Source organism: Micrasema longulum, unplaced genomic scaffold (genome assembly GCF_059751315.1).
Source record: "Micrasema longulum isolate JH-2025_06_02 unplaced genomic scaffold, ASM5975131v1 h1tg000210l, whole genome shotgun sequence".
NCBI classification, from domain to species: Eukaryota; Metazoa; Arthropoda; class Insecta; order Trichoptera; family Brachycentridae; genus Micrasema; species Micrasema longulum.
In genome coordinates this window covers 718036-737359 of record NW_028277415.1, presented here as the reverse complement: position 1 = coordinate 737359, position 19324 = coordinate 718036, and the positions used below count along the sequence as shown (strand labels likewise).

At 30.9% G+C, this 19324-nt stretch overlaps 2 protein-coding genes and 1 long non-coding RNA gene across 3 annotated transcripts in view; 1 reads left to right on the top strand and 2 right to left on the bottom strand.

The window, feature by feature from the left end:
• Nucleotides 1-925, bottom strand: part of Vps13 (vacuolar protein sorting 13C) — a 68065-nt gene extending 67140 nt beyond the window's left edge. Inside the window, exon 1 of the mRNA XM_088243395.1 lies at nt 753-925. Within this exon, the coding sequence (XP_088099521.1) occupies nt 753-852 (100 nt within the window). The 5' untranslated portion in view covers nt 853-925. The remainder of the gene's footprint in view (nt 1-752) is intronic.
• A 2246-nt stretch (nt 926-3171) lies between these two features.
• Nucleotides 3172-12252, top strand: emei (transmembrane protein 161-like emei). The gene is made up of 9 exons (XM_088243394.1): nt 3172-3324; nt 3455-3823; nt 5263-5342; nt 6473-6688; nt 7171-7287; nt 7400-7540; nt 9379-9553; nt 10154-10411; nt 11999-12252. Exons 1-9 carry the CDS (start codon nt 3322-3324, stop codon nt 12116-12118), a joined length of 1479 nt encoding a protein of 492 aa, XP_088099520.1. The 5' UTR covers nt 3172-3321; the 3' UTR covers nt 12119-12252.
• Nucleotides 9934-11913, bottom strand: LOC148283717 (uncharacterized). The gene is made up of 4 exons (XR_015825523.1): nt 11801-11913; nt 11499-11656; nt 10613-10801; nt 9934-10391 (listed from the first exon to the last, which is right to left on the bottom strand). It is a non-coding gene; the product is annotated as an uncharacterized LOC148283717 (long non-coding RNA).
• Nucleotides 12253-19324: the final 7072 nt, after the last annotated feature.

Genomic DNA, 19324 nt, shown 5'->3' with positions numbered 1-19324 from the left:
TTTCAAAAAATTGCCTTAATATAATGGTCAATTCAGTTATCTGGATTTCAGCATATCCGCATGACGTCTGGCACTTATTGATTCGAATAGTTGGAGTTTTACTGTAAATAATAGGGCGATGATCTGTTTTAAGTAAAATATAAAAAAATAAGAATTTTCTCAAGATTTCGATTCGATTTTTCATGAATTTTATTTTTTTACTTATTCATACATTATGTTAAAGGAATTGGCATCGTTTTGCGTAAATGCATTAGTCAAATAAGTTCAAATAAAATATACATAAGTCAATTTAAAAAAAAACAACATTGTTTAATGTGAACATAATTATTTTACAGTGGTTAAAACAATATTTTAAATTTTAATTCTACTAAGACCATGAATACATTTTTTAATTTGCATATTTTGCACATTAGTGTGTTAAAGTAGGTAGGATTGCAATAAATATTCGACCTGGTTCAAATTTTAGTATATACCTACCTATTTGTTAAGTTACAATAGAATAACTAATCTAGGCTAAAAAGAAAATAAAATTATAGGGTTGTAATAATTTTTAATGGCAAATCAATTTATATGCAATGCAGTATTCTCAGCATATGCTACATCATTAAAACAGTTTGTAAGTATTAGACCACCAATATAATATCAATTAGAAAGTGTGATAAACAAGCGAGGTGTTGAAGAATTACAAACTTCGCGCTAGACATGTGCAAAATATTACATATTCTTTCTAGCAATAATATAACCCTACTTACCACCCCATATACCAATTTTTAATTGGGATCTATCCAAATTTTCCACATAGTCTCCTAAAAACCTATTCAAAACATCGACAACGATACTCTCGAACACCATGTTTTAATCTAGATGTATTTCATGAGGTCATATTTATTCGTGAACTAATCAACACACTGTCAGATCCAAACTCAATACAACATCTAAAATGAAGATGACATTTACTGTAAGGTTGCCATAATATAAATGGCATTTCGGCAAAATATAATTATCGTGAATTCTTTTTTTTCATTCGTAAGGTTACACATGGAAGTTACACAATTATAGTTTTGGTAAAGAACTATTTTTACCGGGGAGTGATACAAAACTAACATAAATACAGAATGCTATTCGCAGTTTTATTATAGAGTCAGTTAAAAAAACAAACGAACTAGAGTTACTTTTTTAATGTTAATTTCATCAACCGAACACCATATTTATAAAAGGAGAAGAAGAACAATGAAATACCATAACGTAATATCATAATTTAACACTAAAACAATAATACATCATTAAGTGAATGCATATTCAATCAATATAATTGTAGCAAAAGTTTTTTTACAAAATGAGTTTTTATGGAGAAAATCTTGAACTCATCCGAGCCTAAGAGGTATGATTAGGATTTCCGAGGACATACTCTTTTCAATAACTTTTATAGATTAATTTTTCTGCATAGTCCTGCCCCATAATGTTAAGATCGAAGCATAAAAATATTTTTTTTAAATTTCGGCCAAATTATTTTGATAATTTTTTTTTTTTTTTGTCTTTTGACTTTCCCCGTATAAAGAGAAAACATTTGTTTTCATCGCTGTACGGTTGAATAATATTTTATGTGTTAGTTAGTGTGCACGCGTGCTTTTTGCTATTTGGTCGCTTATTTCCAGCGATAACCACAAAAATCCGGATTTCGTACGTCAAATTTTACATGTTTTCCACCTCCCAACTTCCTAATGTACATCCACGCAAATGGATTGGACAAGAAGAGCGTGATGTCAAATAGCAGCCTTTTGCAACTGTATTTTTTGTGAATATTTATGAATTTCGCTAAAAATCACAAATATTATGAAACAGTTTTATAAATATTACCATGACGATCTTAATGATATTTCTTTATTTGTTTTATTCGAATTTATAGTATTTTAGCGGGGGTATTTCAGCAACTTAATACCTATCACATACTACGAATACCAATCAAAATATGTGAAATGGATTTAGAATAATAAACTGTATTTTTAAAATCAATGTAGTAGTAGCATAGGTGTAAATATTTTAATTTTCCATATATTTTCTTGTATTTAAAAATTATATTACTTTTTATTATTTGTATAAAGATGTTTATTATGATCTTACCGGCTGTTAATTTTTATCTGTTATTCATTGTTTTTATAAATGTAAATTATATTATAAAGTTAGTATAAATATAATCTTCACCAACAAGCTACAGAAAGTGGCTTGGTGGGATTTTAGTTTTAGTAAAAATATAACAAGTGAAATTTTTTTTCAATTGTAAAAATGTATAATTATACTATTAAAATATAAAAATAAAAAAAATAAAAAATATGGATACAGTGGAGAAATATTTTTTATACATAAATGTAAAGAAATAAATTTGATCAAAATATGTTGCAAAAAAAACGCGACGTGTTTTGCCTTGATTGTTAAACTTTAAACTTTCATACTCCCTTTTGAAAAAGATTTTCCGTTTCCATTGAAATATAATTTTTTCAAAATTCATATTTTTTAAAAGACTAAATCCATTAATAACTTGTCTGTAAACATTTGAACGTGTTTAATATAAGTTTAAGAAGCAAAAATACATATTTATATATTTACTTCATTTGCTGAGGATAAGTTAACAGTAGGTATTAGATGAACGCTCCATGTGCTTTAAAAAGACACTTTACACATATTACACACCTACAGTTATTAATATTATATTCAGTTTCAATATGATTTTTTTTATAAAGGTTTTATAAAATATTTTGAATTTATTAAAAATTTAACATACTTTAAAAATTATTTTGGTTATCAAATTCTATTTTTAGATAAACTCGAAATATATTGTTACTAAGCCAACTGGTCTAAGATGAAGAACAAAACCATAAAAGTTGTTTTCAGACGTTGCCTTGCATGTGGAATAATTAAATCAGATTAATATTTTCACAACAATAAAGATTTCAACCGTTTAATTTTACTAAATACAAGAGAAATGGTGAATGTTACCGTGTGTTAGTGGCAGTGAAATCAGTGAATGACAAGTCATAAGCTCTGTAAATGCCTAGACGTCAATATTTCCTTCTCGAAACTGTTCTCCATAACTGTTGCTTTTATACGTCACACTTATTGTACGTAGCCACATTATTTATATTTTGCATATATGCGAAATGTTTTTTTTAATCTATCCACCCTTGGCCCAAATGTCTATTTTCTATTTATTCTTGCTTTTCGAAATACTACTTTTATGAAATTGTGAATTCAATAAGGCGTTCATGAAAGTATTTTGAACTATGCGGCTTCTCTAACTACATCATAGTTTTGTTTTTATTTATCATGGTAAGTTCACATTTTACAGTAATTTTTACGTATTCTCTTCAATTAGTTTATTTAGGTTAAGTGCCTATTTATAGCTGTCCAGATATCTGGATATATTTAATTATTTTAATTTCGTGGTATTTATTTTCAGGCCCTTTTAGGAGCTCAACTTGTTATAACTCTTGTTATGGTGTCTGTGATCCAAAAGATAGGTTCACATTATTCCTTTGCAAGATGGTTGTTGTGCTCGACTGGTCTCGTCAGATATTTATATCCTACAGATGATGAGTTAAAAAGTCTCGCCGGTGTTCCAAAAGACAAAAAGCAGTCTAAGAAAAATTACAAAGATTACGATCAGAATGGAAAAGTGGACACTTTTCACGTGCCCCGTAATTTGGACATCCAACTCGAAACGGCCAAAGTATCTGCTCTTGATGTCATTCATTTAAGATACTATGCTGAGTATCAGTGGCTCGTAGACTTTTCAATTTATTCTGCCATCGTCTACACCCTGACAGAAGTAAGTAGGAAGAAATTATACGAGGAACACCTATTTATTTAAGTAATATTCCTATATAGATAAAGATTTCTGAATTACTCTTCATTCTGGTTTTTCAATTAATCATTATCTGAATACGATCATTGAATTTGTCTCGTCTCTTTTTACAAAACTTATCGTCAGTGATATTGCAATACCGTGTAACCAGTTTAAAAAAAAAAAAAGGTTTTACTGAAATAAATTCACTACAGAGCCGTTAGTTTTTAATTATTGCTATCTTACTCTCAATAATGATAGTTTTTCTGATACTCTAACGGTATTTTTGGTTAATTAAAATCGTAACTAATATATATTAACTGAACACTTTTTGGGATCCCCTACCAAAAAAATCAATTGATCGTTGCAGATAGATCAATTGGTATTGCAGTATCATCGACAATATATGTAATTTTTTATTACTACAACAGGCCAAGAGGCCCAATTATTGTGATAAATAATACATAACCTTTGGGCTTAAGAGAAAAATCATATTTATTTACTGTGGTATTTAGTCACCGAGAATCAAAGCAAAGCAATACGGCCCATGTAAATTCCGGTATCTTCATCAATTGAAATTAAACTTCAGTAGTTGCCTACTTTGCTGTTACCGGTTGAACACAATTAATTTTGCAGCAGGGGAACTATTAAAATTATTTATTTTTGGTTTGTATAAGTCATGAAAATGTAGACTTTTTTGAAAACTATTTTTAATATAAAAAATATTTTTTACTTGGTGGTATGACATTTTACCTTTTTAAAAAAAAATGTATAAACTACTTTAATTTATGGTAAAGTTGTCGATCAGTCGGTTTTTTATTTATTTATTTAATAAACACCCAGAGGGCTCTTACGATATACAGTTAAATATACAAATAAAAATAAAATAAAATTATAGAAAATATACAATAAAATCATAACTATTACACTAAACATGTAATTAAATGAAAAAAAAGAAAAAGGCAATAAAGTAAAGTAAGGTGAGTAGAGAAACACTAAAAAAAGGAGAATCGAGGGGATGGCCATTCGATGGATTGGATAGCTGATTTGATTGCAGCAGGAGTGGTGTGGAGCAAGTCCAACAGCTCAGCATAATTATTAGCAGTTCTGTGGATGCGCGCCAGGGGTGAATGGCGGGTGAAGTCCTATTGTAAATTTTTTAAAAGGTGTCCTATTGTACTCGCACTGGAACATGTGTTGGAGTCTGGTAGTCCTTGTGGGTACACGAAAGTTTATCAGGGACAGTCATTTTGGGCAATCTATTATGGTGCATATCACTTTGTGCATTAGAGTTAGTTTTTGAGGTAACTGCCTCATCCTCATTTACTTATACTAACTTAAAATTGCACTCTTAAATAAATTATATCACAAAATATTGGAAGAAAAAAACTAACCAAAAATACCATTTTGTTGCATTTTTTCAGGTGTATTCTACGTACTTCCCACTGAAGGAAGAAATAAATTTAAGCATGATGTGGTGCTGTTTAGTACTTGGATTTTCATTGTATCCTTTCTATAAAAATAAAACAGTGTCTTTTGGCTCCTTATACCTCTCACCATTTTTAGTTTATGTTTATTTTTTGTGGGAAAGTAGAAAACATCTTAGCAATATTATTGTAATATGAGAAGTCATGGGAGCTTAAGCGACCTTTGATATCAATTTAATCCGAGTATGTAGTTAGACATAAAAAAATCATATGTTTTAAGACACATTTACTCGAGCGCCAATATTTAAGCTTTAAGCTCAACAAACAAAAAGATTCTGTATGGCTAAATAAATGTTTCACAAAAAAATTCTACCAGAAAAACATAACCGCCAAATTTGTATGATCTCTCAGTTTACATAGTTTATTTCCTTTCAATTTTTTAAGAAGTGCTGCGCAGTGTACTACAGTTGTAGTGCGATTTGATTAAGAGTGAAAATAATATTTCACGTTACTGCGACACGCCCTGCAGTGTCGCTCTATTGCGGTTTGACTTTAAAGTAAAAGTAAAAAATGCATGGAAGCAATTTTGCCAAAAACTGTTTAAATATCGCTTGAGTTCTTCTGTCTCTCAGCGCCTCAATTACTTGTGCTAGAGCTAAAATATTACTTTTTAAAAAGTCTATAATATTGACTCATTCAATCATGGTAGTTACTATACCTAGGTTACTTCAAAATCAATATTTTTGGGTAACCCGCTAAAAACACATATTTGTAGAATCCACGGGGAGGATAAAAAAAATGTGTTTTTAGTGGGTAACTCACAAAAGCTGATTTGAAGTTACCTAGTTGTAGTAATTACCTCACGATATTATCCTAATTATCAATTACTTAATCTTACGTTTTGGCTACCAGTTCAAGATTCGTTCGTGTATGTATGTGAAATGTATATTTTGATTAAATATCACAGACATTTCTTGATCAATGTAACTTGTATTATCATTTCTACCACAAGAATAGTTTTTACTATAAAAACTTATTATTCTGATTTTAGGTACATAGTAATTGTGGAACTGTTGTGTTCATTAAAAAAAATAGTTAAATAAGTTAAAAATAAGTTAGATGAAGCTTTGAGTTCAAATTAATGATACAAATACATATTTGGATATTTCATCTCAAACTTTTCCTTACATTTTATGTTTTCTGACAGAAAATTGTTATTCCATTTGACACTTCAGTACTTCAAGGGAGAGGAATCAATTGGTGAACGCTCTACATGCATTGTAACAGGATGTGTGTATCTCTTGATAGCTATGATGGTTCTCATTGTAGATGAGAGGACTCTCGAAGTCGGCTTGGAAAAAGCTTATACCAGCTTCAATGAAAGTGCTTCAGTTTTTCTCAATCACCAAGGATTAACTTCATCGTTAGTATATTTATTTTTCATACTAAAATTTAACCGTATTCGAGTAAAGATTTTTGCATTGATTTTATAGTATGTATATAAAGGGTGTACCTATTCAGAATTTAAGATTAATTATTAATCTTCAGCCAAATTCTCAGTTAACTCTGTGGTCAGATTTTTTGAGGCGAGAAAACTACAGAGATGTTTCTATACACATCAATTCTTCAAAAGATGTGAAAAAGTTTGTCTGACACTTATTAAAGTTATTTATTTAATCTACCGTTGAGCATAATGTTGTTATTCTTAACACAATTTTTCATGATTTTTAATGCAAATTAAATAAATTATTATCACCATCAAACATGCTTTAAAATAGTTTTCACTTCGCATATATTACTTGTTGTTTAAGATATGTTTATTGCAATTGTCTTTTTGTTAGTCTAATTTTTTCTTCTCTTTTCTAGTATTATGAACATGATTGTTTTTTATTAAATTTCTTATAGTGGCCCAGCATCCAAATTAATACTAAAACTTTCACTGGCCGTATGGTGCGGATGTATAGGAGCTCTGTTTACTTTCCCTGGACTTAGAATGGCCAGGATGCACTGGGATTCTTTGACGTAAATATTCACGAAAAAATTTTTAATTAAATAAATTTATTTGATCATAAATTATAATAAAATAAAATAAAAAACAAATATTTACAAATAACTTTCTTTTTTTTTCTTCCAGGTATTGCAAAAACAACAAAATTCTTCAATTACTCTTGAATGTCAGCTTTGCTTTGCCATTTATTCTGGTTATTCTGTGGATTAAACCTGTTACTAGAGATTATTTTACTACGAGAGTTTTTTCGGGGATGCAAGCACCATTGTTAGTATTTTCATAATTTATGCTATTACCTTCATGTAACAAAAATGACCAAGATATGCCGTGAATGGTGTACCAATGCAGTGCCCTATGCGCCATTAGGTGCCGAAAGGGAATGATGATGATAAACTAAAATTTTATTTTTTAATTGAAATTTTATACATATTTCAACAGAACACCTGCTTTAAAAGTATATAGTGAAAATCATATTTTTTTCCAGATCTGTAAATGTAATTATTTTTATTTATTATTAGTTCAATAGATATTTTGTAGCATTATTTTATGAATAAATTTTATTCGCAGCAGAATTCAAGGATAATGCTTAATTTAAAAAAATTGTAATATAATTTAAAGTACCTCTATTTTAAATATTTTCTCTTACTATTTTAAATATTTAAATGAAAAAATATTTGCGTTCTTACAACTTACCAAAGTATTTCGATTTCGGGGCCATTTTCTGTTAATTGTAAATAACCATGTTAGAAAATGGGAAGCAAGCTATGGTACAGTGGGGTTTGAACCTCAGACCTCTGATCTATGAATCCACGACAGTCCAAGACCTCAACCCATACAAAACAATAGCATTATTAAAAAACAACAAAGGAGAAAAAGTATACTTACCTATGTTGAAAGGTAAAATAATAGTTGAGATTTTTATTTTTAAAAAGTGGCGAACATAAATAGATATTTCATAGTATTAGGCCTCTCCCATGAAATTACCATTTTGTATTAAAAAAATCAGTATTTTTTTGTATGAAAATTATATATTGAATTAATCAAAATGTTATTGTTAGATTCATATAGATATACAGTTCTGCCATTTTAATGGTAGCTGATTGATGCCTTTGCAGTGAAAGTCCTGTGGGCGGAAGTTGACAATTGCTATGGAGGCATTCACCAAATCTTCGGAAGAAATTTTTTTCTCTTCTCAAAAGTTATCTTTTTTTTTTTAAAGTCATCAGTTGAAGCAAGGTTCGGTGTGTGTGACAGAATGTCTCCAGCTTCAGCTATTGCAGCTAAGATACCATCTGCCATGAAGTGTGCGGCTAGGCATTGTCGCGAAGCAGCAGTTGTGATGAGCGATTGACCAGCTTCGGTTGTTTTACTACAAGCTTCTCCATACTGTCTGCAATTCTTCACAGTGCATTTGTCTGCAGTTATAGTTGAGCCAGATCTTGTATAGTTGTAGTGGATAACAGGACCACCATACTGTTACCATAATCTATATGCATCTTTTCTGTGATCATTCTTTTTGGGCATTATTTGGCTGGAGTCCCTTTATCTAACCACTACGATGAACGCTTAAAGTTGTCGTACAATGTCCATTTCTCGTCGCAAGAAAATAACAACTCATAATTCCCTCATTATTGTGTCAACTCGGCAAAGCGATGCTAGCATCGATGCAAGCTTTCTGCTGGTGTTCATCCAGCTCATAGGGTACCCATTTCTTGAGCTTCTTTATTTTGCAGACTTTATGTAAATGACATAATACTGTTTTATCCCTTACGTTGAAACCACAAACCACAAGAAAACAAATGACTATCTGATTTTGAAAAAGAAAGAACACAGCTTCAAAGCCAAACATATTTGAATTTGGAAATCTTACGCCAATGAAAAATAGCCACATTAAATTGGCCAGTTTGTAAAAATTATAATTGCAATTGTAAGCATGTAATATGTGAGTTTCTTCTAATGATTTGATTAAAAACCAAATTTTGTTACAAGGCAGAAAACAAATTGCTTAAACAATATGTTTTGTTTGTGTTATTCAGTTAAAATTTGTGGTGAGATAGCATTTTTTTTATTTGAAAATAAATTATAATTAATTTTGATATTTTTAGATTAACTGATCACGCCTTTGATACCCTTCGCCTCCTAATTGTGGTTGTTGCTGTATTACTGCGCCTTGTGTTGATGCCAGTTTATCTTCAAGCTTATCTCAATATGGCATATATTCGCCTCGAGGAACAGAAAAAGGAAGCTGGCCGAATCACCAATGTAGATTTACAAAAGCGAGTGGGTTTATTCATATATTTTTACGACTATCTCTTATTCCTAATGAAAATTTGAATATCACTTTTATATGATTGATTCTGGGCTAATTTTGTCAAAAAATATAAAGTTAAAATTAAATTGACTTATTTTTTCATGAAAATGGGTTGATTTTGATTACTTTTTTTCATGCAACCCATTTCGACAAAAAGTTAACCCGTATTTAACTTTAACTTAACATAAGTAATTACTGATGTATTTTTATTTTATTTTAGGAAAATATAAGATAATATTTTACCTACTTTACACTACGAAATTTCTAAAATTAGCACTGAAACATTTTTCTTACTACATAGTTTTAAATGAAAACTCATCATTTAGCATATTCAAATCATCAAAAATTATTTTTATTTATTTTTTTATGAACAATATTTTCATATTGTACAAGTACACTAATGATCTTTAGATAAAATAAGCTCAATATCTTTGCTTGTATTTATGAAAATTTCCCAGATTTAAAAATTTTGAAGTTATTTTTGCATTTCAACAATGAAAGTCGTAAACATTTAACAATGTATTATCCTGTTTTTTTTTTTCAAATATCATTTCATGTCTATTTTTCAGATCGCTGCTGTATTTTACTACCTATGTGTAGTGACCTTGCAATATGTGGCACCGATTATCTTATGCCTGTACTTCACTCTGATGTACAAAACCCTGGGTGGCTACTCCTGGTCAGGGCTGTTTGCGGATTCCAGTCCCGAGGAATGCGGGCTGGAGCCACCACCGATGCCCCCGAGTCCGCCTATTCCAGATGTTGAAGATCCTTCCATCGGTCAATCAGCGGAGAACTTCCATCTGGCTATGGAAAATTTGAAATCGGTGAGTCTACTTTACATCTCTAATATTCTTATAAACCAAACTTCATCAAAATCATAAATCAGATTTAATGTATGTTTATTTAAATAAAATAAAATGAAAATTTCATAATATAAATAAGGGAGTTGGATATATTATTTCATTGTAATATTTGTTTTACTTATGTGTTTTATGACAGCTGTTATAAAGCTGTGAGGTCCATACCAGAAAGGTTTTCACAGGGGAGCAAAAAACTCTTCTTTTTGCAAAAAGGTCAATAATATTTTATTGCCCTTATTTGTCTTTGCTACATGTTCTTTTTGTTCATTTTCTTGTATATATGATTCTTCGTGCCACTGTTGTAATTAACTTGGTCGTATGTATAATAAATAAATATCGATAAACGACAGCGTTCTAAAAATAAGTACATCCATTCAAATCTTTAATAATCCTTGTCTTATGTGTGCATTATATGAAGTTTTTATATAAAACATTTAAGTGAACACATTTCCACTAGCAAAAAATGTATGTTTACATGATTCTATTAAATTATGAAATACCTTATACACGGTTTTTCAGGGCCAGACTGCGAAACTTCAGAGGAACATTCCTCATGGCAAGCTTTAAAAAAAATGCAAATAAAATTTTTCCAAAAAGTAATTTTACAAAAAAAATATATATAAACATATTGTTTTAAAGCTTACCATGAGGAATGTTCCTCTGAAGTATCGCGGTCTGGCCCTGAAAAACCGAGTATATTTTGTAAATTCACATTTTCTAAGTTTTATTAACTTTAATAGCAGATTAACTTGATAAAAATAATATATCGACGCTGGAAAGGAAAAAGTTACCGAACGACATGTAGCAACTTTATAGAAGAGCCAATTCAAGGTTTTTTTTTTATTTAATAAAGAATCTCGTATTTTTAATTTTTATTTAAATTATGTAGAAATCATGCCAAAATGATATGTATGTATGGGGTTTTTTTATTAATTAAAAAAAACTTTAACTAGCTCTTCTGCAAAGCTGTTACATGTCGCTTGGCAACTTTTTCCTTTCCGGCCTCGATATGTATGTCATATCTTAGTAACCTTTTTAGACCCAAACTTACCACAATGTTTCCATGTTTTCATTGGTTGTTTATAAAATATCTTATTGTTGGTAAAATGGCAGATTAGCAATTTTCGCATGGACCGGTGATGTTACTACTAGATTTCATTATAACAAATTTCAAAATATCAGTATACCTATTGGTATATAGTCAATCAACTAAAAAAAGCACAAATGGCATATCTAGTATTATTAGGGAATTTATGTTAACAATTTATGTATTATTAGGGAATTTATGTTATCATTGTTTGAATTATGAAAATTTTATGTTTAAAAAATATTAAATTTTGATAGATTCTGTACCTATTGTATGTACATTTAAGTAATTTTTACCCGGTCAACCTTCAAATCCACCAACTTTAACGTTTGATATTTTAAACATACCAACTGGGTACGCAGAATGACATCACCTCACTGAGAGTCATTCAATACGTTTAAAGTGTTTAAATGTTTTATTTATTTAGTCTCGTGTGTATATAAACCTTATTTGTTTCTTCCCAGGTATTTACTACAGACGTGTTTAGAGGTGTATTGGGATTCGCCACATGGTGGAGTTGTTTTGCTTGGTTCGCTACGTCATCACTTGGAATGGTTTACCAATCTTACTTCAGAAAATCTTAAAATGTTTTATCAATGGGTGATGACATGTACTGTATTTAAAAAAGACATAATGATATGCTAATTATTGTATTTATAACTTGACCATTTTACTCGAAGGGAGTAATGTTATTTTTAACTTTTTATACGGGGTTACTTGTAAGTAGACCCGATCCTTTCAGGGCGTGATAGTAAGGTTCAGTAGAAACCAATTTGACCATGAGGTACCCTGGTCTAAAGCTAAGCCTCTTTGAGATATTTGATTTTTTAATATTTTTAATGAAAGTGTCACCTTGAAGTCGAAGTCACTCTTTTTGTAAAATTTTCAGTGTTTTTTTGTAAAAAATAACTTTCATTAAAAATATTTAAAATTCAAATATCTCGAAGAGGCCTAGCTTTAGACCAGGGTACATCATAGTCAAATTGGCTTCTACTGAACCGTACTATCTCGTCCTGAATGGATCGGGTCTACTTACAAGTAATCCTGTATATAGTACTGTACATACATATCTATGTATTTTCTTTGCTATATTTTACTACGTTTTTGCAATTTACTATCATTTACAAACTTTGTTAATTGCAAACAGCAAATATCACATTCTTTTGACGTGACAGTTAATCTTAAAAAATAACTATCTACTGCTGTAATAGGGAATTATCACATATTACGAATACCGATAAAAATATGAAGAATAGATTTAGAAAAATTAATTGAATTTTCTAAATCAATATGGATATTGTGGAGTAATGTTTTCATACATTAATTTTAAAATAAAATTGTTAAAATATGTCTCCACCAAAATGCGACATGTTTGGCCTTGACAATTGTGATGTCAAGATTTGTAACGATGTTCTATTTAAATTGAAATAGCCACAAATAAAGTTCAAAATTTAACTGAATTGTGACATATTAGGGGTGTGTCCAATGCAATGAGCCATTTTTGCAGGAATTTCAAATTATAAATTTAAAAATATTTTTTATGCTACTAATAAGCATATTTTTTTTTTACTCATCTGTAATTCATACACCCTTGTTAATTTAAAATGTTAAAATAGTGACATTTCCCTATTATTGTTTTATATGTTTTAATAATATATTTTTGAATGTTCATGTGAATTTCCCCAAGTATTTTTTTGGTACAATAATTTTATCTCTCATTATTTTAGTACATATTACTACTGAGAATTGTTTCTTTACTCTTTACATATTGAATGTGAAGATAAGGTTGTGATTTTTTTAACTATACACCATATATATATATATATATATATATATATACTATATGCCTTTTTTTTTTTTTTTTATGTTAATATGTAGTAAGAAATGTTTACATGAACAGTTAAATTCACTAGATGAAGAATTTTTAACTGGACAATTTTAACTGTCTACTTAAATTTATGTATAAAATGTTCTGAATCTAACTGTAATATGTGTTAATACTTATTTTGATGAGGAAGGAATGTAGATTTTATAAATGATTGCTTACGACTTGTATTGGATTTTCTGCTCTTTATTAAGATCTCTAAAATCCAAATGTTTGGTGCAAAATAAATGCGTGCTATTTATAAAAAAAATAACTGCATGATGCATATTTTTTTTATAATTAAAGATTTTTTTTAAAGTTTTAGAATTAATTAGTTTAGTTTTATTATTAATTAGGCATGGTGGAAAATACCAAAAAACATACTGTAAAAATGATTTTGGTTGAAAAAAGTTTATTCTTTTATGTTGAGCTAGGTATATCAAAGTTAAAAGGTTAAAAACACCTCTTAAAATAGTAATAGGTTTATTAGATAGTTATAAGATACCTCTAGAGCAGCAAGTTTATTTTGTGGAATTTGTTAGTTTCCTTATTTTATATGTGTCCTGTTTACATATTTTCTAACTGCAAGGTTCAAGATTATTGATTGTCATAACAATATGTTAAAAAATCTTTTCCTAGAATATGTATCAATAATAAAATTATAATATTTTTAACAATACATTACTTTGTATATGTGATATTTATAAATTATTATAAAATAAAAACTTTCTTATTAGTTTGACACATGTAAGTTTATTCTATTAAAATAACACAAGTATAGTTTCGGGAGAGCACTCCTCCAATCGATGGGTGATATTACATTAAATAAAATCAAACAAAAAAATATTTGGTAGAAACTTAAGTTGGATTGGTGGGTTGGTTCACTTATCTAATACGAGGTTGCTACTTAAGTTTTGAGATAGACAAGTAAAAACAAATATTTATAATCGAAAATAGCTTTATTGTTTTTCAAAATATTCTCCTTGAAGGTTGCATGTGTTTGAACACTTTTGAATGTGTTTGAACCAATTTTCAAAGCATTTTTTCCAGTCCGATTGAGGTACCTCCAAAACATGTGATTTGAACGTATCAACCGCTTCTTCAGGCGTCGAAAAACGTCAACCTTGCAATTTATTTTTAATATGCGGGAATAAGAAAAAATCATTGGGTGCCAAATCAGGACTGTACGGCGGATGACCCATCAATTCGATGTTCTGAATGCTCATAAATTCACTTGTTTGAGCTGATGTGTGACAGCTTGCATTGTCGTGGTGGAGAATGATTCATCTTCTGCAATTGGTTTCCCTTATTTTTCCGAACACTTCTGGCAATCAAATGGTGGTGTACCATTCAGAATTGACTGTTCTACGTTGCTCTAATGGAACGGTGGCTACATGTCCAGTTATTCTGAAAAAACAGGCGACCATTTGCTTTGAAGTGCTTTGGTTGGATTTGGCTCGTCTTGAAAAACTCTTACAGTCGATTGTTGTTTAGTTTCGGGTTCATATGCATAGATCCATGATTCATTGCCTGTCACAATCTTATAGACGTCTTTTTAAGCACCGCGATTGAATTTTTGTAACAATTGTTTGCACCAATCCACACGAGCCTTTTTTTGAGCCATTGTCAAATTATACCGTATCCAACGCGAATAAATCTTTTTGACGACCAAACGTTCATGCAATATTGAATTTATGCGAGTGGAACTAATGCCCAAGCATGCCTCAATCTCATGACGATCTTGCAATATCAGTTCACCCAAAGCGTCGATTTTTTCTGGCACATCAGCCGATTTTGGACGACCTTCACGAAATTCGTCTTGTAACGAAGTGCGACCACGATTGAATTCAGAAAACCAGCGAAATACGGTGGCTTGAGATGGTGCTTCATCACCAAAAGTCGCAGCGGGTTCCTCAGCACACTGTTGTTGGTTTAATCCACGTCGAAAGTCATAGAAAATCATCGCACGAAAATGTTCAAGATTTAGTTCCATTTTTTTAACAAAATCAATTTTTCAAGTATCTGTAAACAACACAAATATCACTCGTATAACAAAACGTTCGGAGTACGTTTATCATTAAAAATGGCAAACTTTATGATGACTATGTCAGATTTGACATATTCACACTGGTGTTGCCATATCTCATTATTTAAGTAGCAACCCTCGTAGAATAAACTTATATGTGTAGGATTTTGGTAGTTGTTGGGGGTTGGAGCTCCTTTCGCCGTTGGAGATCAACAGAAGAAATGATGTTGGTGTTCAGTGTGTATTTATTATGTGGCGAATAAGATACAGCCCTGTGTTATGGAGCGCAAGAGTAACGTAGAGTAAAAACTTACTGGAACTGACTGACTGACTTGCTGCATGATTGCGTTGAACTGACTGTTGATACCACTCTCTTTTATAGGCTGAGTTTGTTTTTTCTTCATCTCTCCATGGCAAAAATGAAGTTAATGTTCTCCAGGATGTCGCACATGATATTTCATCCAATTTCGTCACTGAGTTAACGTCTTGGATGCGATACTGTTGGTCTTGCAGAATATAATGTTTTGTATCCAAAAGAAAATGCCGAGTTGCTTCTTGAGTCATTGCTCTATATTTTAGGTAAAATCATTTGGCACGTGTGTGTCATTGATCAATGGACTTTGACCCACATATGTGTAACACTAATAACAAAGTTTTTATTTTATAATAATTTATCATAATATGTAAATGAAGTGAATGGAATGCCGATTCAATCAATAAATTGACATCATTTTAAAATTTTGCATTCAATGTTGATTTTTTGTTTGCTTTAATTTTTAGTGGTTTTGGTACATATTATATCTGCACTATTATTTAACCAATATAACACCGTTTTGTGAACTTTCGTATGCTTAATTAAAAAATATTTATATGCGCAGTTGAAATAATAAATATAAGTATTATTGTATTAATCGCAATCAGGTTGTGTATTATCATGGTCTCTGGATCAATGAATCTGTCCCTGGTTTTCGTTTAGCCACCAATTGATTTTCAATTTCAATCAAATATATTATTTTTTTCTATCCCATATAGAAGAGCTCCATGGTGTAAAGGCTAAGACACTTGACTCACACACAGAAGGATCCGGGTTCGATTCCCGGTGAGAATGCTATTTTATTTTTAAATGTGATTTTTCTGAAGCCTCAATGTTCTGTGTGTCAATTCACCTCTATAATTGGGCCTCCTGGTCCGTTGTGTTGCAAAAAAAGATAATAATTACAGCTATTTAAAAATGCTCCCAATGCTCCCTTGGTTATTAGGTCAAAATATTTACTATGAATTTTTCAAATTATGCATATCGCTAGCCCAAAGTAACAGTGAGGTAAACTTAAAATTTCCTTTTTTGAGATACACATGCAGATATGTTAATAAATGAAATAAATTAATGATTTTCGAATAGTAAAATATTCAAGTGAACCTATGTGAAAATATGATACATATTCATAATCTACTTCAAATAATTTAATTCAGTCAGACCATCTGCACACCTTAAAGTCCGATTATCTCTGAATATGTTCTTCAGAAATATCTCACTGTTGCTTTAGGCTAGCGATATGTGTAACTGATGTGATTTTTATCAATGTAAATTAATAAATGAAATCTTGATGTGTAATATTAATAAAACATGTATAAAAATGAAATTGTTTCACAAATAAAATATGAGCCCAAAGACATTTTCCTACATAATACCATATACACACAATATTATTTAAGTATGTTTGTACAATATTTATGTACATTTATAGTGATTCATAAAATTGATATTGAATCATTTAAAGCAGTTTTTTTCAACCTTTTTCATGACACGACCCCCCTAGTATCAAAAAATATTTTGCGACCCCCCAACCCTTTTTTCCATGTATGTTAAAAATATATAATACCTACAAAAATTTTAGGCGTTTGCGTTATTTGCAATCTGATATAAACATATAATTAAGTATTAAGTACATAAAACATATAATTTTAAATTGAATACGTGGCCAATTGATAACTAACAAACAAATACAAACATATTAGATGTATATAAATAAATAAAATATATCGTTAGGGTTAGACTCCCAGCGCCATTCCCAGCAGGTTCCGGATGTTAGCAACAGATGGCGCTGGTAGTCCGAAAGATCCACAAGTTTCGAGACGTTTCTTTACGCTTCGAGATAATTCTCGCTAGAATGCGCTGGCCTATAAATACGGCGGTCGACCGCGGCCATGGCAGTTTGATGCAAGACAGCGAAGCAAGTGGAATCAGAAGCAATCCCGATAAGTGGAAACGATTCAGAAGTGTAAAATCGGTGTTATGTGGACTGTAAGGTGCCTTGGAGTTATAGTAATTAGAGACTGATTTGTGAGCGTAAGTCACGCGTGGTCATGTCTGCTGTTTAATTGTTTGAAGAGCGCGAACCACTTGTTTTACGGTACGCATTTATTTGAGTTGTTATAATTGAAAATGGATAAATTCCTGAAAAGATCATCAGAACCATCAACGTCTAGCGGGAGTAGTGGAATAAAGAAAAAACGTCTTTATGACAACATTTATTTAAAATTTGGGTTTACTGTGATTGACAGTAAACCGCAGTGCGTAATTTGCTTTGAAATTTTGTCAAGAAAAAGCATGAAGCCATCGAAGTTGGTATGCCACCTAAACACAAAACATCCTAATGAAAAAAATAAACCCGTGGAATTTTTTTAGCGAAAATTAAAAGCTCTTGAATGTCAAAAAACTGCTATAGGACAAATGTCCAACCTGAATGAGAAAGCGTTGCTCGCTAGTTATCGAGTAGTTTTTCGTGTGGCTAAAGCAGGGAAATCTCACACTATTGCCGAAAATTTGATTTTACCAGCGACTTTAGATATAGCAGAGATTATGTTTGGCAAGCAAGAGGTCGAAAAGCTCAAAAGTATACCTCTCTCTGACAATACCATTCAACGCAGGATAAGCAATATGGCGGCTGATGTTCGTGATCAAGTCATAGAAAAAAATAATGAAAAGTTCTTTTGTATCCTTGCAATTTGATGAATCAACGGATATTGCGAGTTGTGCGCAATTTGTAGCTTTTGTGCGTTTTGAATCCAATGAAATAATAATGGAAGAAATACTATTTTGCAAGGCACTTCCCAAAAATACCACAGGTCAATGCTTGCATGGCATGTTCCTTGAAGCTACGCAAGATATGAATATCGATTGGGCACAAAAATGCATTGCTATTTGTAGTGACGGAGCAAAAGCCATGACTGGTGCGAAGAGTGGATTTATTGCTAGACTGAAAGAACAGATGCCAAACGCTTGTTGGATGCATTGCTTTCTCCATCGCCAAGCTCTTGCAGCCGAATCCTTACCGCAAGAATACAGTCAAGTTCTTAATATTATTATTAAAATTGTAAATTCTATTAAAGGAAAAGCGTTGCAGACTCGATTGTTTCAAATCATTTGTGAAGATATGGGGACACTACACCGTAATTTGCTTTACCATAGTTAGGTGGTTATCAAAAGGCAAAGTACTGACCAGAGTTATGGAACTTCGCGCTGAACTTTTAGTATATTTACAGCAAGCCAAGTCACATTACTCTGAATTCATTTCTGACCCGGAATTCCTTTTAAAATTGGCTTTTCTTTCTGACTTATTTAAACATTTAAATAACTTGAATAAAAGTCTTCAAGGGCGTGATGAAAATGTCATTACAGCAAAAGACAAACTCCATGGCTTGGCTGGCAAAAAATTGAATTGTGGTCATCATCTATAAATCAAAACAACTTTGATTCATTTTCGTCCACACAGTCTTTCATTGAAGAAGTCGGAAGCGAGATCAACATCAACTCATATATATCTGGTATGAAAATAGTGTTACATAATTTGAAGAAAGAATTGTGCCATTACTTCTCACTGCAAGAGATATCGGATAACA

Bases quoted from the DNA above. Each gene is read 5' to 3' on its own strand.
- emei (XM_088243394.1), top strand. The intron at 5,343-6,472 runs GTATCCTTTCTA...GTTTTCTGACAG, and splicing joins TTAGTACTTGGATTTTCATT to AAAATTGTTATTCCATTTGA. The intron at 10,412-11,998 runs GTGAGTCTACTT...GTTTCTTCCCAG, and splicing joins CTATGGAAAATTTGAAATCG to GTATTTACTACAGACGTGTT.